At 39.1% G+C, this 25,842-nt stretch overlaps 1 protein-coding gene across 8 annotated transcripts in view; it reads right to left on the bottom strand.

Moving 5' to 3' along the window:
* LRCH2 (leucine rich repeats and calponin homology domain containing 2) overlaps positions 1–25,842 on the bottom strand; it is a 165,612-nt gene that overhangs the window by 93,889 nt on the left and 45,881 nt on the right. For all 8 annotated transcript variants that reach the window (XR_012493305.1, XR_012493304.1, XM_074323565.1 and 5 more), the window contains exon 2: positions 687–831. Coding sequence is in view for 6 of the 8 variants with exons in the window: in XM_074323565.1 (XP_074179666.1) it covers positions 687–831 (145 nt within the window). In the remaining 2 variants the exon portion in view is untranslated. The remainder of the gene's footprint in view (positions 1–686; positions 832–25,842) is intronic.

A 25,842-nucleotide genomic window follows, 5' to 3' on the forward strand; every position in this document is an offset into this window, starting at 1 on the left:
GCTGAAAAGTTAACCTCTCTGTGCTTCAGTTTCCTCATCCATAATGGAGGGATAATAAAAGTACATATCTCAAATTGCTGTTGTGAAGACAAGGTAATATGTGTAAAGTACCTGTAACACTGCCTGGAACATAGTAAGCACTTATTCAGTATTACCATTAACTATCATCCACTTCCTAATGTTCCAACACTCCCATCCCAATCTATCCAATCTATCCATCCTTGAGGTAGCAACAAAAAGTCACAAGAGTGTGAAAATATAACTCAAGAACTGTTTCTTTTTAATGTTTCACTTTAACTGAGGATGCATATAAATGAATCCGTATTGTGGTGCTATGATTTCAGTAAAATATTTCTGATGTGAAGCCTTGCTATTCAAAATGATTTAAGGACCAGCAGGCATGGGCATTACTAGGAGGCTTGTTATAAATGCAGGCCCCACTACAGACATATGGTGTGAGATTCTGCATTTTAATCCCCAGATAATTCCTGTGCACATTAGTTTGAGAAGCACTGATCTCAACAACAAGACCAAAAGCTTATAAAGCAGTGTGGACATATTAAAAAATTCATATGAGACCATTAAGGTAAATATAGGCTACATAGCCAAATCAAACACATTCCTTTGCTACTAAAAAGGATTAGAACTATAATTAAAAAATTTTACCCCCCAAAATTCTTCCTTACCTAATGTTAAGGTATGTTAACATCTGCAGGTTTTTAATGGCTTCAGGAATGGTTTTGATGCAATTATGATATAAATTTAATGTTTCAAGAGGTGCAAATAACCAGACATCAGAAGGAATTTCTGTAAAACGATTTCTTGAAAGATCTGAAAAACAAATGTAATGTTTGAGTGTTAAACATACACTTATATCTAATGTAATAAACAGAACTATTTTCATACTTGCTGAATCACTTAGAATCCAAGTAATTATTTAAAATATTATTCACCATGAACTTGAAGGTAAAAAACAAACAGACATACAGAAATACATTCATGGAGGGCCAGCCCGGTGGCTCAGACAGTTGGAGCTCCATGCTCCTAACTCCGAAGGCTGCCAGTTCAATTCCCACATGGGCCAGTGGGCTCTCAACCACAAGGTTGCCAGTTCAATTTCCTTGAGTCCGGCAAGGGATGGTGGGCTGTGCCTCCTGCAACTAAGATTGAACACGGCACCTTGAGCTGAGCTGCCACTGATCTCCCAGATGGCTCAATTGGTTGGAGCACATCCTCTCAACCACAAGGTTGCCGGTTTGACTCCCGCAGGGGATGGTGGGCTGCACCCCTTGCAACTAGCAACGGTGGCTGGACCTGGAGCTGAGCTGCGCCCTCCACAACTAAGACTGAAAGGACAACAACTTGACTTGGAAAAAAGCGCTGGAAGTACACACTGTTCCCCAATAAAGTCCTGTTCCCCTTCCCCAATAAAATCTTTAAAGAAAAAAGAAATACATTCATGGAAAGTCCACTCATTAACAAATTATACTTGATATGCTTTAATATCTTTAAAATATATCTTTTCAAATACCAATAAGGAATTCTCTATGATCTTTAAAAATGTTTTTTTTTTTAAAACCTCTCCTGATCTTACATCTTCCTCCAAGACCTCTTCCTCCTTCACAGCCAAATTGACATAAATCTACAACACAACTAAACTTCTTACTTACAGTGGAACTCTCAACCGACTGTAATTAGGTTTCCAGTCACTCCACCAAAGTCAGCAACAGCCTCCATATCAATAATCACTTACCCACCTGGAAACATTTCTTTTCCCTTGGCTTGGAAGTCTACACTTCTGGATCACTTCCTATTATCTCTCTGTCTACTTCTTACTCTCTTGCTGTTTTCTCCTCTACCCATATTATGAATGTTGGTGCTCCTAAGGGCTATGATATGCGGTACTCTTTCCTTCTTAAGATACTCTGCCAATCCAAGGGGTAATTTATATTCCTATACTGACAAATTTCAATTTAAAGATATGTCTGAACAACTAAGTTCTGATCTTCAGGACTTCCTCTTGATATATCTCAGACACTTCAAATTCTACAAGTGTAAAATCTGAACTGAAGATTTTACTCCACACATTTATTTCTCTCATCTCAGATGTCACCAACATCCTCACGGTGAGTTGTTCAAGCCAGATACTTGGCATTCATCCTTTATTCCTTCCACTCAAAAATTGTTCCAAGTACTCACAAATATACTTCCATTCATTGAAGTTTTCACAAAAATAATTATAACTATTACACCTCTATTAAAGGTTTATTTGTTAAATGAAATTTTGAAAAATATTTAGGATATCATGTGGCAGGTCGAAAAAAAAATTACCCTAAAAGAGTTTCTCATCCAAAGCATTACTGACCTTTTGGGCTGTAGCACTATTTGTTGTGTGGGGCTATCCTGGGCATTGTAGAATATTTAGCAGCATTCCTGGCATCTACCTACTAGATGCCAGTAACATCCTCTAGTGATGGTAGCACCAAAATATGTCCCCTGGGCTAGAAATCCCCCTACCTCTGTTGAGAACCACTGCCTAAAGAATTATCAAACTAGCTACTTATCATAGTAAAATACTTAGCTGACAATAGTTCATTATATTTATTTGGTTAAAAACATAAGATTATTATTTACGTCTGTCAGGGAGAACATCTAGGGTATAGCTCAGCCCACAGTACCTCATGTACCATCTGATATGTCCTAATAAGAACAGCCTCCTACAAATGCTCAACTTTCTCACTCTGAGGGATGAGTTCCATTTATTTAGCAATATAGTAAATTCCTTACTTAGAACATTAATACATAAGTATTAATACATGCTTTATATATGTGTATACACATACACACTCACCTAATGCAAAATTTTATAATTGGCAAAAGAAAATATTAGTTATGATTATATAATATATAAACTAACTTGGATTTTTCTTTCTTATACCATAAGATTCTGAACAACTAAATAAAACGATAGAATTACAAGAAACCAAAATCTGAATTTGAAATAGAAGTTTCTCAACATCCTTTCTTACCTCCTCTAAATACTCAAGCATCATGCAGTTGTATTAAGGAGAAAATTAAGTCATTGTTGTTGTTTTTTTTTTTTTTAGTTTAGGATGTTTCTTTTACATTCAGGGTTTTGACTCTCAGTCTTGTAAACTCAGAATCCTGGTAGTCAAAAATTACTGCTTACAATGAATTTGCAATCCTAAAACAAAATTATGCTCAGTTTGTTATTCTGTATAATATCTAGTATTAAGTACCCATAAATAACACAATGGTCCTAGAGATAGATGATGATAGCTTGAATTAAGATAGCAAGAATAGAGATAAAAAGCCAATATGGGGAGATCCAAGACGGTAGAGTATGTAAACACTGTGTTTCCCACATACTGTGGACACATCAAAATTACAACCAAATTATAGAACAATCAACCTGGAGAACCATCTGAAGTATAGGTGAACAGAAGGTTAATGACTAAAGATATAAAGAAGCTACGTGGAGACTGGTAGGAGGGGCAGACACAAAACGGACTGGCCTCAAACCTCCGTGTGGTGGTTGAAAATTGGGAGGGATGCCTTGATCACAGAGGTTACCCCCAGAAGAATGAGGGACCCCAGCCTCACACTAGGCTCTCCAGACCAGAGTATTGGTGCTAGGAAAAGGAGTCCCCACAATATCTGGCTGTGAAAACCAGTGAGGATTCCAACCCTCTGGGTAAAAGGGAAGGCTGTGGTTAACCCAGACATCCTCTTAAAAGGGCTGTACACAGACTTACTCAATTGCAGGCACTCACCCTGGGCTCCAGCAGAGACACAGTGACTTGGGAGTGTCAGAGACATACAAAGGAAGACTGAGTTGTCTGGCTTCACGGTGAGGACTGGAAGGACAGTTGTCATTTTCCCTGTGTGAGGTCCTTCTCCCATGCCGCCAGCAGGCAGGTGCCATCTTTCCTGTGTTGAGCCCCTTACCCATGCCCATGGCCAATTCTAAACCTAAATTGGTCTGGTGAGGTCTGCTTGCTACACCCTGGTGACTCACTGAGACCCCGCCACACCCAACTGCTTACCCCGAAAGTCTTTATCAGCAGCAGAACCCTACAGGATGCAGCAGCTAGTAGCAGGCCTCAAAATGTCCTGTCTTTTTGCGGAGCTATTCCAGACATGGAACTGGTGGCAGCCATCCTCAGTTCACAGAGTGGCTTCTCCCACATGCCTCCAGATCCAACACAGGCAGCAACCAGCCATGTATTGCTTTGTAGCTCCTACCACACAGTTGCCAGCCAGTCATAGGCAGTGGCTGACCTTATGCTGCACTGGAGACCCTCCAAAGAAGCCGCAGAATCAACATAGTTGGAGGTTGGCTTCAGGCCATAAAACAGGATCACCCAATTAGCCCCACAAGTGACACACCTGAAGGGCAGTCTCAACAAGCACCACAGCCAGCTGGGGCTAATCCCACTCAGTGAGGTAAACCACTGGCACAGTACACCAAAAGCTGTGGACATGACAAAACCCCACAGCCAGTCAGACTGAGGGTCAATCCCACCCACTGATGTGCCAATAGCACTCAAGACTCAACTATAACAAGAACACACACACAACCCACACAAGGGACACTCCTGAAGCACCCAGAACAGGTGACCAAGGAGACTGTGCCACTGGACCCCACAGGGCACCTACTACCTAAGGCCGCCCGGCAAAACTAGGAGACATCGCAGATCTACCTCATACATAGAAACAAACAGAAAGGCAGCCAAAATGAGGAAACAAAGAAAAATATCTCAAATGAAAGAACAAGATAAAACTCCAGAAAAAGAACTAAACAAAATGGAGGCAAGCAACCTACCAGATGCAGAGTTCACAACACTGGTTCTAAGGATGCTCAAGGAACTTAGAACTTCAACAAAGAGATAGCGAGCATAAAAAAGGATATAGAAACCATAAAAAAATAAAACCAGTCAGAAGTGAAGAATACAATAACTGAAATGAAGAATGTGCTAGATGGAATCACCAGCAGATGAGATGAAGCAGAGGATTGAATCAGAAATTTGGAAGACAACATAGCAGAAAACACCCAATTGGAACAGCAAAAGGAAAAGACGATTTTTAAAAAATGAGGATAGTTTAAGTGACCTCTGGGACAACATCAAGCATAACAATATTTGCATCATAGGGGTACCACAAGGAAAAGAGAGTCGGCAAAAAATTGTAAACCTATTTGAGGACATAATGACGGAAAACTATCCTAACCTGGGGAAGGAAATAGACATGAAAGCCTAGAAAGCACGGAGAGTCCCAAACAAGATGAACCCAAAGAGGTCCACATCAAGACACATTACATTTAAAATGGCAAAGGTTAAAGACAAAGAGAGAATCTTAAAAGCAGCAAGAGAAAGGCCATTAGTTACCTACCAAGGAGCTCCCATAAGACTGTCAGCTGATTTCTTAACAGAAACTTTCCACACCAGAAGGAACTGGTACAAAATATTCAAAGTGACAAAAATCAGTGACCTGAAACCAAGAGTAGTCTACCCAGGAAGGCTATCATTTAAAATTGAAGGAGAGATAAAGAGCTTTCCAGACAAGAAAAAACTAAAGGAGTTCATCACCAGCACTAGTATTACAAAGAATGGTAGAAGGACATCTTTAAGACCAAAAATAAGAAAAATTCAAAAATATAAATAATAAAATGGCAATAACTACATTATCTATCAACAACTATGTTCAATGTAAATCGAAAGCTCCAATAAAAAAACATAAGGTGCCTAAATGGATAAGAAAATAAAACCCTTACATGTGCTGCCCAAACAGACTCACTTCAGATGGAAAATCACACAGAGACTGAAAGTAAAGGGTTGGAAAAGTTATTTCATGAGAATTCAAATGAAAAACAAAAAAAGCTGGACTAGCAATACTTATACCAGAAAAAATAGACTTCAAAACAAAGGCTATAACATAGAGACAGACCCAGTAATCTCACTTCTGGGTATTTATCTGAAGAAATCCAAAATGGTACTTCGAGAGCACATGTGCATCCATATGTTCATTGCAGCATTATTTGCAGTGGCCAAGATGTGGGGGCAGCCTGGGTGTCCATCAATGGATAAATGGATAAAGAGTAGGTGGTACATATATACAATTGAATATTGCTTGGCCATGGAAGATAATGTATTGTTGCCATGTGCAGCGGCATGGATGAACCTGAAGGGTATTGTGCCAAATGGAGTATGTCAGACAGTGAAAGACAGATGCAACGCTTATATGTAGAATCTAAAGAAGAAAATAAACAAACAAAACAGAAACAAACTCATAGATCCAGAGAACATTCTGATGGCTGCCAGATGGGAAGGGGTTTGAGGGGGTGGGTGAAAAAGGGGAAGTAATTCAGAAGTACAAACTGGTTGTTACAAATTAGTCATAGGGTATAGCATAAGGAATGTAGTCAATAATATTGTAATATGTATGGTGTCAGATGGGTACTGGACTTATCAGGCTGATACATGGAAGGGGAGTTTGGGAACAGGGTGAAAAAGGTGAAGGGATTAGGAACTGCAAATTGGTAGTTACAAAATAGCCATGGGGGTGTAAAGTAAAGCATAGGGAATATAGTTAATAAAATGGAAGTAACTAGGTATAGTGACAGTTAGGGGTTCACTTCTTAATTATATAAACATCTAACCACTATGTTGTACATTTGAAATATAAAATAAATTGAATACCAACTGTAATAGAAAAATTGACAAAGGTAGGGAAAAGGTGAAGGGCAGTAACAGGTGCAAATTTCCAGGTGTTAAACAAGTAAGTCATGTGGATATAATGTACAGAATGGGGAACATAGTCAATAATATTGTGATAGCATGGTATGGTGTGAGATGGTTACTGGACTTATCATAGTGACCACATCTTTAAAGGTATATAGATGTTTAATAACTAGGGTGTACAACTGAAACTGATATGTTGTATGTTATTGATATTTTTAACAAAAATCTTTTTAAAAAAGAATAGGGATAAGAAAAGTAGATAGAATTTCAACTATATTTTGATATTGGTACTTATAGGAATTGAGCAAGTGACTGTCTACGTGTATAAATAAGAGGTAAGAATGAAGGATGGCACCCAGGATTCTGGCCTATGCCCCTAAAAGATGCTGTTCAACAGAGGAGTAGGAAGTGGAACAGAATTTTTGTTGTGGTTGTTGCTGTTGGGGGTTTTGTTTTGTTTTTTGAAGCAGAGGTTATAATCAAGGGTTCAGTTTTATATTTGTAAAACACTGAGAGATCTGAAAAAGATCTAATGGAGTGGTGGTTAAATTTTTAGTCAGATGATGCTAGATATCAGAAGTAATGTCTTGGATAAATATATAACATTAAAAGTTGTAGGAATATGGTTAGTACTGTAAAATCATAGAAATGGAAGACTTGACCTAACATCACAATAACTGAGTTAAAAAGAGGGTTCAAGAATGGCCCATCAGAAAAGCCAACATTGCGATTACACAATAGAAATGGTAGTGTGAAATCTCCTCTATAAGTTACAACAAATGGAACAGCAATAATTGAACAAGGATAACTTAAGCAACACACAAGCATGTCTGAGAGATCCGCACATCAAATCATCTGAAGGTGGGCAAATCGGGTGACCAGGGAAGGAGTGAAGGGGGAAGTGCAGAGATGCAGGCCATAGGCCCCAGTCCAGAGCTCAGTGTGGTCTCGGGAGAGGGAAGAATTCAGGATGCAGGTACACCCCCTGTGGCCCACAGTTCTGCCTGAGGGATTAGCATGCAATACAACTGAACCCAGCATTTGGGGCAGAGACCTTGGGTGAGAACTGTAGCTTAAGCCCTACTGCCAGGCAGAAAACAGAAAAGAAAGACCTGGAGCATGGCTGACTCACCCCCGACCCTTACAGAGCTCAACCCACAACAACTCTCCCACTGTTAGAAAGAGGCTCCAGAAGAAACGGTAGCAGTATAAGACTAAAGAACAGAATACCTACAGCACTAGGAACAGGAGTGATGGCCTCCACTAGCAGATGCACCACGCGACAGACTAATTCTGGCAACAGGGAAAGAGCTGCAGGGGTGAGACAGCTGTGGGCTGGTAGTCGCAAAGAACCACAAATGCACCAGCTGCCACTCACAGCCCACTCCACCCCCATCTTTCTGGGCAGACTGCTGTGGAGCAACCAGAGTCACTAAGACACAGGGTCTGCATCCGGCTGCATGGGCAGCACTGGGATTTCAGAAGCTCAGAACTCTATCACCCACCACATCCTCCAACGAAGGCAATACCCTGACAACCAGGCAACCAGCAAATAAAGGAGAAGCCCACTTTCAAGAAACTTGCCTATGAGGAAAGCAGGAATAGTGCCAGAGAAAATAAAATGCTATACTACGAGGGAAAATAAAAGGCTGAGGCGAGAGAGAAAATAAAACGTTCCATCAACAACTACTGCAAAGTAAAACAAGGAGCTCTTCATATCAAACTGCTGCAGAAAACACTCCTATAGATACCCAAAAAGATAAATAATTATTCATTAATTTCCATGAATAACCAACATAACAAGGCAGCTCAGAACAAAAATGAAAACTCTCCAGAAAACAAATTTAAAGACATGGATATATGTGACTTAAATGACAGAGAATTCAAGATTGCTGTTCTGAAAAAAATCAACGAGATGAAAGAAAACACAGACAGGCAGTTTAATGAACTCAGCAACACAATCAAAGAACAAAATGAATGTTTTACCAAAGAGATTGAAACTTTAAAAAAGAACCAAGTAGATTTCCGGGAGGAGGAGGAAATATGGCGGTGTGAGGTGAGCCTCTGTAAAGCTCCCCTAGAATTTACAACGAATCGAACAACAAAAACTCCACAAAGGACTCCCTGCACAGCATACAGGCAAGTCGAAGAGGCCCACTACCGAAATCACCTACAGGTGGGAGAATTGCGCGAGCCAGGGGAGGAGGAAAGGGAGAACTGCGGAGACGGAGTTGGGTGGGCACAGGACTCAGACCTAGCTCAGTGCTCCGAGTTCGCTGCTTCACGAAACTACGGCAGCTGTGGAAGAGGGAAGAACTCGGACTGCTAGGGCTCCGCTTATGACCCACAGGGCTGAGGGGGCAGCATATAACACGACTGAACCCAACGCTCACGGCAGAGACCTCGGAGAAAAGACTGAGGGAAAAAGGCTGAAAACGGTGGTTTAAGCCGCACTGCCGAGCAGAGAATGGAGCCTTAAGCACTGAAACTGGCCGCCCCTTCCCTACCCTACCAGAGGTCGCCCCACCCCCACCTGCCCGGTACTACAAACGGAACAGTAGCAGTGTCAGATCAAAAGAACAGAATATTTGCTGTTCTGAGAACTGTGGAACAAATACACAGATTCGCAGCCCAACTAGTTCCGGCAAAGAGGAGGGAGCTGTGGAAGCAGGATCGGCTGTGGTGGTGGTCGCCGCCATTGCTCTGGGCCACCTCTCAAAACTCACCCCACCCTGACCCCACCTATCTGGGCGGATTCCTGCAGGAGTAAACAGAACTGTTGAAACATACGGACTCTGAATCTGGAGCTGGAAGAGCTTTGGAACATCAAAAGCTCTCCGCATACCCACCGGGACACTGCGCCATGTGACCTAGACGAAATATTAACAGAGGAGAAGCCCATCTACCAGGGAATCCCCCCATTGTGTGAGAAGCTGGAATATTGTAGAGAAAACATAGCACTACCGTGTGGGAGAAGAAAAATAAGCTGCAGTTGGAGAAAAAAATAAAACATTCTACCAACAAGTACTGAAAAACAAGAGAAAGACGGCTTCACATCAACCTGTTCAAGAAACCACTCCTGTAGATGTCTAGGAAGAGAAATAGTAAATCAGTAACTGCCATGAATAACCAATGCAACAAGATAGCTCAGAAAGAAAGTGAAAAATCTCCAGAAAAGGCACTTAAAGATACAGAAATATCTGACTGAAAGATTGCAGTTCTGAAAAAACTCAACGAGATGCAAGAAAACACAGATAGGCAGTTAAATGAACCCAGAAACACAATCAAAGAACAGCATGAGCATTTTACAAAAGAGACTGAAATTTAAAAAAAAGAACCAAATAGAATTTCTGGAGATTAAGAACTCAGTAGAAGAAATTAAGAATGAAATAACCAGCTTAGGTAGTAGAGTTGACCAGATGGAGGAAAGAATCAGTGACATCGAAGATAGAAACCTGGAATGGAAACACAGATGGAAGAAGAAAGAGACTTGAGACTTCAAAGAAATGAAAGAACTTACAAGAACTTTCTGACTCCATCAGAAAGAGCAATATAAGAATAATGGGCATACCAGAAGGAGAAGAAAGAGAGAAGGAACAGAGAATATATTCAAACAAATTGTCGATGAGAACTTCCCAAATTTGTGGACAGAACTGGACCCTCGAATCCAAGAAGCAAATAGAACACCTAGTTACCTCAATCCCAACAGGCCTTCTCCAAGGCACATTGTATTGAAGCTGTCTAAAATCAACGACAAAGAAAGAATCCTCAAGGCAGCCAGGGAAAAGAAGACGGTAACTTACAAAGGAAAGCCCATTAGATTATCATCAGCTTTTTCAGCAGAAACTCTACAAGCCAGGAGGGAGTGGAACCAAATATTCAAACTATTGAAAGAGAGAAATCATGAGCCAAGAATAATATATCCAGCAAAGATATCCTTTAGATATGAAGGAGGAATAAAGACCTTTCCAGACATACAGAAGCTGAGGGAATTTTCTAATACACGACCTGCACTACAAGAAATACTAAAGGAGGCTATTCGACCACCAACAACAGGGACAATTTGTGGCAACCACAACTCAAAAAGTGGGAGAGTAAATACCTGAACCGGAATATGAAAACGGAGAAAGTAAGCATGCTGAAGACAATGGAATACTCTAAATATCAAACGTTCCTTTACATAAACTTAAGGGTAACCACCCAAAAAAATCCAGAACTGAAATATATACTGAAATAAAAGAAGAAACAGAGGGAAACATCATAGAATACCACCACACAGAAATAATAGACAACAACAAAAAGGCAAAGAAACAATGGAGACACAGCCTTACCAGAAAACTAAAGATAGAATGACAGGAAATCCTCACATTTCAATAATCACCCTAAAGGTAAATGGACTGAACTCACCAATAAAAGGCACAGAGTAGCATATTAGATAAAAAAACTAAACCCAACCATATGCTGTCTCCAAGAGACACATCTCAGCTACAAGGACAAGCATAGACTCAAAGTGAAAGGGTGGAAATTGACACTCCAAGCAAATGGCACCCAGAGAAAATCAGGTGTAGCCATAATGATATCAGATGAAACAGACTTCAAGGTGAAAAAGATAACAAGAGACAAAGATGGACATTTCATAATGGTGAAGGGGACTGTACAACAAGAAGACATAACAGTCATCAATATTTATGCCCCCAATCAGGGAGCACCGAAATACACCAAGCAACTACTAACAGAACTAAAGGGAGAAATTGACCAAAACACAATTATACTAGGGGACTTAAATACATCATTGACAGCTATGGATAGATCATCCAAACAGAAAATAAATAACGAAATAGTAGCCCTAAATGACACATTAGATGAAATGGACATAATTGACATTTATAGAGCACTTCATCCTAAAACATCAGACTATACATTCTTTTCTAGTGTACATGGAACATTCTCAAGGATAGACCATATATTGGGACATAAAATCAGTCTCAACAAATTTAAGAAGATTGAAATCATACCATGCATATTCTCTGATCACAAGGCTTTGAAATTGGATATCAACTGCAAAAAGAAAGCGGAAAAACACAAATACATGGAGATTAAACAACATACTTTTAAAGAAGGACTGGGTCAAAGAAGAAATTAGAGGAGAGATCAAAAGATACATAGAAACAAATGACAATGAAAATACATCCTACCAAAATTTTTGGGATGCAGCGAAAGCAGTTTTAAGAGGGAAATTTATCTCATTACAGGCCTATCTCAAGAAACAAGAAAACTCCCAAATAAATAACCTCATGTTACACCTTAAAGAACTAGAAAAAGAACAAGTAAAACCCAAGGTCAGCAGAAGAAAGGAAATAACAAAAATTAGAGCAGAACTAAATGAAATAGAGAACAGAAAGACAATAGAAAAATTAATGTGACAAAGAGCTGGTTCTTTGAAAAGATTAACAAAATTGACAAACCCTTGGCTAGACTTACTAAGATAAAAAGAGAAGACACTGATTAACAAAATCAGAAACGTAAAAGGGGAAGTTATCACGGACACCACAGAAATACAAAGGATCATCCAAGAATACTATGAAGGACTATATGCCACCAAATTCAACAACCTAGAAGAAATGGACAAGTTCTTAGAAACATATAGCCTTCCAAGGCTGAACCATGAAGAACTGGAAAATCTAAACAGACCGATCACCAGTAACTAAATTGAATCAGTCATCCAAAACCTTCCCAAAAGCAAAAGTCCGGGACCAGATGGCTTCACTAGTGAATTCTACCAAACCTTCAAAGAGGATCTAATACCAATCCTGCACAAACTCTTCCAAAAATTGAAGAAGAGACAGTACTCCCTAACTCATTTTATGAGGCCAACATTACCCTGATACCAAAACCTGGTAAGGACAGCACAAAAAAGAAAACTACAGACCAATATCTCTGATGAATACCGATGCAAAAATCCTAAATAAAATTCTAGCAAATCGAATACAACAATGCATTAAAAAGATTATTCATCACGACCAAGTGGGGTTCATCCCGGGGCACAAGGATGGTTCAACATACGAATCCATCAATGTGATACATCACATAAACAAAATAAAGGACAAAAATCATATGATTATATCAATTGATGCAGAAAAGCATTTGACAAGATACAACATCCATTTATGATTAAAACACTTAATAAAATGGGTATAGAAGGAAAATACCTTAACATAATAAAGGCCATATATGACAAGCCCTCTGCTAATCTCATAATTAATGGAGAAAAACTGAAGCCCTTTGCTCTACGTTCAGGAACACGACAGGGCTGTCCCCTATCACCTCTGCTTTTCAACATAGTGTTGGAAGTCCTTGCCAGAGCAATCAGGCAAGAGAAAGAAATAAAAGGCATCCAAATTGGGAATGAAGAAGTTAAATTATCACTCTTTGCAGATGACATGATGCTATATATAGAAAACCCTAAAGACTCCACCAAAAAGCTATTAGAAACAATCAACGAATACAGTAAAGTTGCTGGCTACAAAATCAATGTACAAAAGTCCATTGCCTTCCTATATACTAACAATGAAATCTCAGAAAAAGAAATACAAAAAACAATTCCTTTTGCAATTGCAGCAAAAAGAATAAAATACCTAGGAATAAACTTAACCAAGGATGTGAAAGACCTATATGCTGAAAACTATAAGACATTTTTGAAAGAAATTGAAGAAGACACAAAGAAATGGAAAGACATTCCGTGCTCATGGATTGGAAGAATCAACATAGCTAAAATGGCCATATTACCCAAAGCAATATACAGATTCAATGCAATCCCCATCAAAATCCCAATGGCATATTTTAAAGAAATAGAACAAAAAATCATCAGATTTGTTTGGAACCACAAAAGACCCTGAATAGCCAAAGCAATCTTAAGAAAAAGAACAATAATGGAGGTATCACACTACCTGACTTTGGCTTGTACTACAGGGCTACAATAATCAAAACAGCATGGTATTGGCAGAAAAACAGACACATAGACCAATGGAATAAAATTGAGAACCCAGAAATAAAACCACATAAATATGGACAGAAAATTTTGACGAAGAAGCTAAAAACTTACAATGGAGCAAAGACAGCCTCTTCAATAAATGGTGCTGGGAGAATTGGATAGCCACGTGCAAAAGAATGAAACTGGACTGCTATTTGTCACCATGTACCAAAGTTAATTCAAAATGGATCAAAGACTTAAGCATAAGACCTGACACAATAAACTGCATAGAAGAAAACATAGGTACTAAACTTATGGACCTTGGGTTCAAAGAGCATTTTATGAACTTGACTCCAAAGGCAATGGAAGTAAAAGCTAAAATAAACGAATGGGACTATATGAAACTTAAAAGCTTCTGCACAGCAAAAGAAACCATTGACAAAATAAAGAGGCCACCAATTGAATGGGATAAAATTTTTGCAAACATTGCCTCTGATAAGAGGCTAATATCCAGAATTCACAAGGAACTCATGCAACTCAACAACAAAAAGACAAACAACCCAATTGAAAAATGGGCAGAGGACCTGAAGAGACATTTCTCCAAAGAGGATATACAAATGGCAAATAGACATATGAAAAAATGCTCAACATCACTAATCATCGAGAAATGCAAATCAAAACCACAATGAGATATCACCTCACCCCAGTCAGAATGGCTATCATCAACAAGACAAATAGTAACAAATGTTGGATAGGCTGTGGAGAAAAAGGAACCCTCATACACTGTTGGTGGGAATGCAGACTGGTGCAGCCGTTATGGAAGGCAGTGTGGAGGTTCCTCAAAAATTACGAATAGAATTACCATATGACCCAGCAATCCTCTCCTGGGTATCTACCCAAAAATCTGAAAACATTTATACATAAAGACACGTGTGCTCTAATGTTCATTGCAGCTTTGTTTACGGTGGCCAAGACATGGAAACAACCAAAATGTCCTTCGATAGATGAATGGATAAAGAAGTTGTGGTGTATATACACAATGGAATACTATTCGTCGGTAAGAAAAGATGATATAGGAACATTTGTGACAACATGGATGGATCTTGGAGAGTGTAATGCTGAGCGAAATAAGTCAGACAGAAAAAGCAGAGAACCATGTGATTTCACTGATATGTGGTATATAAACCAAAAACAACAAGAGAACAAGACAAACAAATGATAAACAGAAACTCATAGACACAGACAATAGTTTAGTGGTTACCAGAGGGTAATGAGGGTGGGGGGTGGGAGGTGAGGGTAAGGGGGATCAAATATATGGTGATGGAAGGAGAACTGACTCTGGGTGGTGAACACACAATGGGATTTATAGATGATGTAATACAGAATTGTACACCTGAAATCTATGTAATTTTACTAACAATTGTCACCCCAATAAATTTAATAAAATTAAATTCAAAAAACAAACAAAAAACAAACAAACAAACAAAAAACTCATAGACAGAGACAATAGTTTAGTGGTTACCAGAGGGTAAGGGGGGTGGGGGTTGGGAGATGAGGGCAAGGGGGATTAAATATATGGTGATGGAAGGAGAACTGACTCTGGGTGGTGAACACACAATGGGATTCATAGATGATGTAATACAGAAATGTGCACCTGAAATCTATGTAATTTTACTAACAATTGTCACCCCAGTAAACTTTAATTTAAAAAAAAACGGGCAGAGGACCTGAAGAGACATTTTTCCAAAGAGTATATACAAATGGCCTATAGACATGAAAAAATGCTCAACATCACTAATTATCAGAGAAATGCAAATAAAAAAACCACAATGAGATATCACCCCACCCCAGTCAGAATGGCTATCATCAACAAGAAAAATAATAACAAGTGTTGGAGAGGCTCTAGAGAATAAGGAACCCTCACACACTGTTTGTGGGAATGCAGACTGGTGCAGCCGTTATGGAAGGCAGTGTGAAGGTTCCTCAAAAAATTAAGAATAGAATTACCATATGACCCAGCAATCCCTCTCCTGGGTATCTCCTCAAAAACTATGAAAACATTTATCGGTAAAGATATATGTGCTCCAATGTTCACTGCAGCTTTATTTATGGTGTCCAAGACATAGAAACAACCAATGTGTCCTTCGATAAGATGATTGGATAAAGAAGTTTTGGGATATATATACAATGGAATACTATTCGGCCACAAGAAAAGATGAAATAGTACCAGTTGCAACAACATGGATGGATCTTGAGATTACACTGAGCGAAATAAGTGAGACAGAAAGGAGAGAAGCAGATTTCTCTGATATGTTGTATATAAAACTGAAAACAACAACAAAAAAAACAAGACACACAAATGAAGGAACAAAAACTCATAGACGCAGACAATAGTTTCGTGGATTCCAGAAGGTAAGGGAGGAAGGGAGTGGTAGATGAGGGTAAAGGGATCCAATATATGGTGATGGAAAGAGAACTGACTCTGGGTGGTGAACACAATGTGATATATAGATAATATATTACAGAACTGTACACCGGAAATCTATGTAGTTTTATTAACAATTGTCACCCCAATAAACTTTAATTTAAAAAAAAATTTTGCACATTAAAAATAATGTTATTCTAATTTAATTGAGTCAAATCAAATAAAGCATAATAAAGTCAAAATGAAAACTGAAGCTATTATAAAGCCTCTAATTAAAGATGTCTTTTTCTAGGGTGTTTGAGACTTTGAATCTGTATAAACATCCTTTTTAGGAATTGGGTAAACAGAATAACAGGGACAAAAGAAAAAATGTAACCATGAAAGGAAAGATGGGAAATAACACATAATATTTGTATCTTAATTTCTTGAACTATCTCGCACTAAACAGCATCACATATCTTCCCTCAAGAAGTGAAAATTGTTATATAGATATAATGGATAAATATAAACTCATTTAAATTTTTTATCTTGTGATTTACAATTAAACCATAAGGGAGTTTCTATAACATTAAAAGTAATTTAACATGTGCACTACAGCAATTAGAATAATATGACTAATAATGAACTAATATTCAAGAAATACTCGTATATGCAAAATTGGTATTTTATTTCATATGGTGTCATCTAAAGATGGGAAAAGAAGCTGTTTATTCTTTATGGGGAGATTCATTTCACAAAAACTTTAAAGCCTGCCTTCTCAGGGGAACTCGGAGAAGACAAATAAAAAAAAGAAGTTAAAATCTGTGCCTTATTTTTCTGTAGTGAGCTGCATAGTGGCCCTTGAAGATGTCGGTTCCTAATTCCTGGAATCTGTGAATGTTGGTTTATAGAGTAAAATTTTTGCAGATGTAATTAAGAATCTTGAAATGAGGAGATTATCCTGGATCATCCAGGTTGGCCCTAAATGCTATCATGTGTATCCTTATAAGAAGACAGAGCGAAATTAGACAGATACACTGAATAAGTCATGTGAAAGTGAAGGCAGACGTTGGAGGGATGTGGCCAAGGAATGCCAGCAGTCTCCAGAAGGTGAAAGAGGCAGGAATAAAGGGTATGCGGCCCTGGTGAAACCTTGATTTTAGGCCCGTAGGACTCACTTCAGACTTCTGCTCTCCAGAACTGTAAAGAGAAAACATTTCTGTTGTTTTAAACCACCAGGTTTGTGGTAATTTGTTACAGCTGTCACAGGAAATTAATACACTTCTCAAAACTTGTTTATCAGAATTAATGAGAGCATGTCTGCAAAAATTTTGAAAAATTAAATAGCTGTGTATTTCTTTTTCTTAAGCAGTTAGGGGATATCTGAGTTAATTAGTATCCCTGGGAATAAGCACCTTTATAAACACTGAACTGTTTCTCTTTTGTTTGGTTTTAATCATAAATCATAGCAGTATTGGCAATAACTCAAGAGTAGACAGACTGTTGTATACTCTTTCCTGCCTTCTTTCTAAAGGCTCCTTGTAAAACTGCTAGAAGCCTGTTAAAGACGTTAATAGATCACTTTAAATAATATAATCTAAATTATGTTCTGTATCACTCCCTAGTTCAGCGGTTAGGGAAGCTACCGTGTTTCCCTGAAAATAAAATCTAGCCGGACAATCAGCTCTAATGCGTCTTTTGGAGCAAAAATCAATATAAGACCTGGTCCTATTTTAGTATAAGACTGGGAATATAATATAACATAATATAATATAATACATTTTATAGTATAGTATAATATAATAAATATAATATAATATTAGGTCTTATATTAAGTTTTGCTCCAAAAGACGCATTAGAGCTGATTGTCCAGGTAGGTCTTATTTTGGGGAAAACACAGTAAGGAAGCGAGGCCAGGAGTCAGATGCATGGAAATCTGTTTGCTTCCTCCCAAGCTGCAGCCCCATGAGCACCACAGACAGGTCCACCTGCCACCCAGTGCAATTCCTGGCCCACTGGCTAGATTTCTGCCAAGGTATAAAAAAATGACTTTCAGAAATTATACTATACTACTTATACTAATTATAGTTTTATCTTATTCAGTATACAAAAGAGCATACAGTTTTTGTTACAAATTGTTACAACTTAAACTAAGATACATGAGTCTTCTTCGGGTAATATTGAATAATCCAGATTGTTACAGTAGTCCCTCTTATTTTTTAAAAAAGCCTAGATAATATTTGAAAATCTGACACATTTTTACCTCTGGAAAGACTTTTAATGAAGTGTGTTGTTAGAACACATCCTCATCATTAGCAAAGATATCATCCTAGAATATTCTGCTTAAAGAAACTTGAGTGCTAAATAGATAATTTGAAATCCTAACTCTAAATTTACATCAACAACGACCTAAGTGTAAGTGGGACAATTATCTCACACACACCCATACACCCCACACATGCTAGATCAGAATTCTATAAGCTTTCCATAATTATTTCTAACCGTCATAACAACCTTATCACGTAGCTACTATTCCTCATTATCCATATAAAGCAAAGACCGATTGAATATGGGCATGCCCAATGTTAAAAATAGTAACTAGTGATAACTGACAGCACTAGGGTTCCAAACTCAGTGAGGTCTGCTTATTATTGTTTCTCATAATTGTTGGCTTTAAGGCATTTTTCCTTCATTTTTTCTAATATCTACTTTACATTTTTTTCTCTCCATTGTACTTATGGTGAATACTTTAACTCATCATGGAATAGCTTAGAAATTCTGTGACCATCAAGATAATGAAATCCCGTGTTCTTCTATGTATGTTTTCCCACTCCTCCAACACACTATTATGACATCCTGTCCCAAATTTCAAAAATCCTGTTCCACTGGAATCACAAAACAGGGGCAGAGTAATTCTAAAACTCCTAACCACATTCATATTCTAGATTGCTTCTTGCAATTGGAAGGAGAACATAAATCTTACTTCAAGTCCCAATTTTCAGTTAAGAAAATAATGAGCACCATTATAAATCTCTCAACTCTTGTCAATTTACCAATTCAGAACTGTTTAGTCTGAGTCAACACATAGCTTTCTTGGCTCCTTAAAGAGTAGACTCATTAGTTTTTCAATATTTTCAACCAATTAAATAAATAAGGGTTAAAAACAATTCATTAAACAAATTTTTTTAAAAGGGTGGTAACATCTCATAGGCAAAACTATTGTATGGCGTACCTACCTGTGAAGAACTGAAAGATCTGAGACTTTACCCTATTTGTAAGCCAACAAGTTAGCCTAACGTAGTTGTATGGATGCTGACAAAAGGCATGAGACTACAAAGGACTTTATTACTAACAGCACAGCAAATGGCATGAGTGACGTATTTGTATCAATTCCCCTTGCAATGCTGATTGGTATACATGGATGCCTGCACACACATTACATCACATTATAGGAGAGGAACTCTGAACTGAAGGGAACCAAATTTCCTATAACAGACATAAACATGCCCGCACTTTGTTCGAAGGGAGCTGTCATCTTTATTACTCAATAGTAAGCATGATTTTCCTTTGCTCTGGAGAGAGAAACTATCTCATTCTTCCAAAAAGACAGTCTTGAACAAAGGACAATTAGAACCTCACTCACAAGATGTGCAGAAACATGAGAACCATGGGAAATTATCTCCCAAGAATACCATGTGCATTCCTTATTGAGCAGGGATTAGAAGCTGCAGCCTCATCACAAAGAATATATAAGGTAAAATTATATATCTTAAGTATCCAATTCTCTGTGCTACTGCACTTAGAGTCCGGGATAAAGGCAGGCATATCATGATCCTCTCCTCACCTTCCAAGTCTCATTCAACTTATTTTCCAGGCAACATCCTGGCTTGACTCACACCCTATGCCATTCATTCAAACAAAATTCCATTAAGCATTATAAATTAGGCACTAGGTGTCAGGGTAGGCAAAAAGACCAATCAGACACCAACCCTAAGCAATCCCAATCATTGTTCCAGGCTAACACTAAATACTGTCTGCTTAGATAACACTTGAGTGAAAGGAACCATGCAGAAAGAATCACCCCCACTTAGTTCTACTGAAATTGTAATTTTTACAAAGCTGCTGTGGTGGGACTAGTACTGCACCAGTTGGGGGTATATCTCACAGTTTACATAACTCTTAAGGATTGAAAACGGGTGGATAACTGTTATTTAGCAGATTACCACTAGACTGGATCTCACCTATATTCAGATTCTACTGATTATTACCTACAAAACATTGTCAAAATCACTTAATTACTCTTCCTCACTATCTCAGAACTATTGAAAATCAGTAACTTTCTACAACAATCTAAAATCTCTAGAGGAAGTAAGCAACAGAAATGAGGGGGAAGTTATCAATTTGCACATAATGATATATCATGTTCATAAAGATACAAAATAAAGTGATAAAAACTAGTATATTCAGTTCTTATGACATGGAAAATATATACCAGAATTACATGTCTTTAGGAGTGCATAAGATCAATCAACTTAGCTATTTCCTAACATGAGAATAAAAAAATTAAATTTTCTGTGCTCTTCAGTAACTGGTATTACTTAAATGCGAGCAGTTACAGTACATAAAATCTGATTAATATACTCTCAAATATTAATGCTTATCTACTTTTCCATTTAAAAGAAATGTCAGGACTAAAAACAAAAGCAACAAGAAAACAGGAGGCACCAAAACTGTCTGTCGAAGCAAGAATAGAGAGTGTCTTTAAAGTATTAGAGACTCTGACGACGTTGGAGCCTACTGGGAAATGACAATCCCATGGCTCTGGCATCTGCTTTCAATAGATGCCCTCTGCAAAAACTGATGATTTCTTGACTCAGTATTCCCTAAAAGGGTGTTGTCCTGTCATTCAGGACAAGATAATGAAAAGTCAGTCTATATAACACTGAAGCCTTGTTGAATGAGTAAGATGTACAGATCACAGAATTTCTAAGCTGTTCCATGAAGAGTTTAAATATTAACCATAAGTACAATGAAGAGAAAAAAATGTAAAGCAGATATTAGAAAAAATGAAGAAAAAACTGCTTTAAAACCAACAATTATGAGAAACAATAAGCAGACCTCACTGACCTGCAGCAACCAAAAATGCAAGGTTCTGTTTGCGCACAAGCACTTTGAGAAGCAAGGGTGCTAACAAAAACAGATACTGCAAGGAGAAACCACAGCTGCTAACCAGAGGGCAGATTACACACATGCTCAGTGAGGAAAGGACTGAGTCATACAAGTATTGAGCCATGTGGAAGGATAAGACTTGAAAACAACGGGGGTGGGAATGGGCAGCTGTCGCGTCCAGCGCAACACAGGCTGTGGGGAGGCGAGAAGAGGCGGCTTTGGGTTAAGCTTTAAGAAAGAAGCAGAGACTCAATGTGGTTAAATCTCAGAGGGCCAAGGGTCTCGCAGCCTCGAAAGACTGGAGCCCCAAATCGGACCGACTGATGGCTTTTATTGATTACACACAAGGAAGTGCCATTGTCTTAGACACGGTCGGTGAAACTCTTTCACGTCAAAAAATTACCTCAAACCAAAATTATTTGTCCCAAAACACCCAAAGCATATAGTCCCATGATGACAAAGGTGCGGTATGCACCTCCCTGGGGGGCAAAGTCTCTCGTGGTGAAACAATTCCATGAGCTGAGCAGAAAGAGCTTGATCTTATCGCTCCAAAGACCTCTCTCACAATTAGGTGAGAGGGAACAATGAGTCAGCAGCAGCTTTTCTCAAGCATGGGGAAAGGGGAGACAAGGCCCCTTCCCAGATCTCATAAGGCAGCTCATCGGGGGTCTCTGTAGGGTCTCGCCTGGCTTGAGTTGTTCCCCCCGTGGGGAATCTTATTCATCATTGGCTGCAGACCCTCTTTTGTGTGGGGAGCCATGGTTACAGCTAACTCCAAGCCTTAATAGAATGGCTCGGTTTATGCTTAACCTGTTTCCTCCCCTGAGGCAATGTCTCTGCCTGCACCTGGGGGAAGCTTGCAGGCTGCTGAGGAATGTGGGAGCGGCCAGTTCCAGGACACAGAAGACTGATGGCTATCAGGGTAATTGATAGGATAATTACTTTTGGGAGTTTCAGTGATTTTGTATCCTCTATGTAAAAGTTAAAAATTTACATTTGCTAAGGTAATGCATACTTTCTTTATTAAGTTGCACGTACTCAAACTGCACATATTGGTGAAGAAGAATAAACTCGGCGCTTCAGCATCACTGAAGACCGGCCGCATTAGCATTTGTATGTCTTTTATCCATTTCCACTCCCCCATTCAGGTACTGATCGACTTGTGGCGGCTGGCTCGCCACACTTTTGGAGACCAGACAGAGACACATAAGATGTAATAAACTCAATCCCAGAGAAGCACAGTCCCACAGACTTTTCTTTCCTTAAGGAAAGGTGCAGGGGGACAGACGGCTAGGCTGTTGTGTGACTAAAGGCAGCTCTATGAACAGCCGTCTATAAGAAATTCTACACTGTGTTTCAGTTTAACCAAGAAATAGTCTAATGAACAGTATAATGACATTTAAGTATCAAACTGATGTTTAAGAATGGCACTATATGGTGATGGAAGGAGAACTGACTCGGTGGTGAACACACAATGGGATTTATAGATGATGTAATACAGAATTGTACACCTGAATTCTATGTAACTTTATTAACAATTGTCACCCCAATAAACTTTAATTTAAATAAATAAATAAAAAGAGTGGCACTATATATGACATATATATATGTGACATATATATATATATGTCAACTCCTATAAAATTTATTATACTGTATAAATTTGGCATTTCAAATCAATGTACTATTACTTATTAAATGGCTCTTGAAAAACTTCATATTTTCAAATGACAAATGTTACAACCCCATCATATAACTTTTACTAAAATAACTCCACATGGAGGAAAAAGATAAACATAAAAATAAAACGTTATTTTAAAAACCCAGAAAAACATTCTAGTGAATAATCATTTAATATTATAAAGGGGATTAGCTTTCAAACCATCAAATAAAGGAATAATTCACAAATGAAAAGATTTCTAGATTTAGCTATATAAAAATAAAATTGCAGGGCGGCCGGTTGCCTCAGTTGGTTAGAGCATGAGCTCTTAACAACAAGGGTTGCCGGTTCAATTGCCAAATGGAGTGGTGAGCTGTGCCCCCCGCAACTAGATGGAAAACAGCGACTGGATTTGGAGCTGAGCTGCGCCCTCCACAACTAGATTGAAAACGATGACTTGTCTTGAAGCTGATGGATCCTGGAAAAAACACACTGTTACCCAATAAAAATTTTTAACAAGACAAAGAAAATTACAGTCTACCAAAAAGCAAAAAGATATCACCAACTCATAGATAAAACCTTGAACAAGGACATAAACAGATTAAAAAACGAAAATTGTCAATGACGAAGACACATATGAAACTGTTTAACTTCAGTGTTAAAAGAAATATGATGAAGAAGATATTATAATTTACCCCTAAAATTGAAAGGTTTTAAAGATATTCCTGAGTGTTGGCAAGGCTACTTTTAATGGGGTACTTCCATTCATCACACACGGGAATTCGAAATGAGGTAACTCGTCTGGAAAGCAATTTGGGAATACGAATCAATGTCCTTTAAAAATGTTCCTATCCATTGATCCAAGAATCATATCTCTAACAGTTTTTGAAACCATATAAATATGCATAGAAAATTATGTGCACTTTAGAATTATTTAAAATAGAAAATTAGAAATAATTTAATGTCTAACAATAGGTAAAGGCTAAACATGATACATCCTTAAAATGAAATGTCTTACAGCCTTTAAAAATGACATTATAGGGGCCGGCGCGGTGGCACAGGTGATTGGAGCTCCATGCTCCTAACGCCAAAGGCTGCCGGTTCGATTCCCACATGGGTTAGTGGGCTCAACCACAAGGTTTCCAGTTCAACTCCCTCAAGGGATGGTGAGCTATGTCCCCTGCAACTAAGATTGAACATGGCACCTTGAGCTGAGCTGCCGCTGAGCTCCCAGATGGCTCAGTTGGTTGGAGCGCAGGCTCTCAACCACAAGGTTGCCGGTTTGTCTCCTTGACTCCCACAAGGGATGGTGGGCTGCGCCCCCTGCAACTAACAACAGCAACTGGACCTGGAGCTGAGCTGCGCCCTCCACAACAACGATTGAAAGACAACAACTTGACATGGAAAAACACTCCTGGAAATACACACTGTTCCCCAATAAAGTCCTGTTCCCCATCCCCCAATAAAAAAATCTAAAAAACAGAAAACTGACATTATACACTTGATTACCTAATATAGAATAAAGAATGTTCAACGGGTAATAACTGCAACATTAAAAATATAAAACTAGGGGAGGCCGGATGGCTTACTTGTTTAGAAAGTGAGCTCTCAACAGCAGGGTTGCAGGTTGGACTCCCACACAGGCCAGTGAGCTGCGCCCTCCAAAATTAGATTGAAGACAAGCTGCCGCTGAGCTTCTAGAGGGTCCGCCGGATGGCTCAGTTCGTTAGAGCGCGAGCTCTCAACAACAAGGTTCCCAATTCAAATCCCATATGGCATGGTGGGCTGTGCACCCTGTAACTAAAGGTCGAAAATGCCAACTAGACTGGACGTGGAGCTGAGCTGTGCCCTCCGAAACTAGACAGACAATGACTTGAAGCTGATGGGCCCTGGAGAAACACACTATTCCCCAATATTCCCCAATAAAATTTTAAAAATTAATAAAAAAACTAGAATGCCGTCATAGACATGGCGGCGTTAGGCGAGCTTCTTGAACTATCCCCTGGAATTAACAACAAATTGAACAACTGTAATTCCAAAAAGGACTCCCTGCACAGCAGACAGGCAAGACTAAGACACGCACAACTAAAGTCACCTAAAGGTCGTCAAATTGGGGGAGTGGGGAAGGAGGCAGAGGAGGGAAGGAGCAACTACAGAGACCCGGGCCGTACAGGCAGACCGAGTACAGAGTGACGAGCTCCCTGCATTCTGGAGATACTGCAGCCGGGAGAGAGGGAGAACTTGGACGGTTAGTGTTCCGCTTATGGCCTGAAGTCCCACATGAGGGGTAAGCATATAACACGGCTTACCCAACGTTCACAGTAGAGACCTTGGAGCAAAGACTGTGCAAAGAAGGGTAAAAATGGTGGTTTAAGACTTCACTGCTGAGCAGAGTACACAGGCTTAGGCACAGAGCCTAGTTGCCGCCTCCCACCCTCCCAGAGCTCACCCTGGCCCCATCTGTCCAGTGCTAGAAGCAGAAAAGTAGCAGTGTCAGATGAAAAGAACAAAATATTTGCAGTTCTGAGAACTGTGGCCCACAGCCACAGACTCCCAGCTCAACTAGTCCCCACAAAGGGGAGAGAGCCTTGAGTGCAGGACTGGCTGTCCTAGTGGTCGCTACCATTGCTCACAGCCATCTCACAAATGACCCTGCCCAGGTACCCACCTATCTGGGCAGATACCTGTAGGAGTAATCACAGCTGCTAAAACACACAGATACTGAAACTACAGCAAGAAGAGCTTTGGAAATTCAGAAGCTCTCCACATCTCCCCACAAAGGTGGTGCTCTGTGAGCCCTGTGACCCAGGTAACCTGTTCAGAGGAAAAGCATACTTTCCAGGGAAACCCCCCATTGGGTGAAAAGCCAGAACAGTAC

Source organism: Rhinolophus sinicus, chromosome X (assembly GCF_036562045.2).
Source record: "Rhinolophus sinicus isolate RSC01 chromosome X, ASM3656204v1, whole genome shotgun sequence".
Lineage (NCBI taxonomy): Eukaryota > Metazoa > Chordata > Mammalia > Chiroptera > Rhinolophidae > Rhinolophus > Rhinolophus sinicus.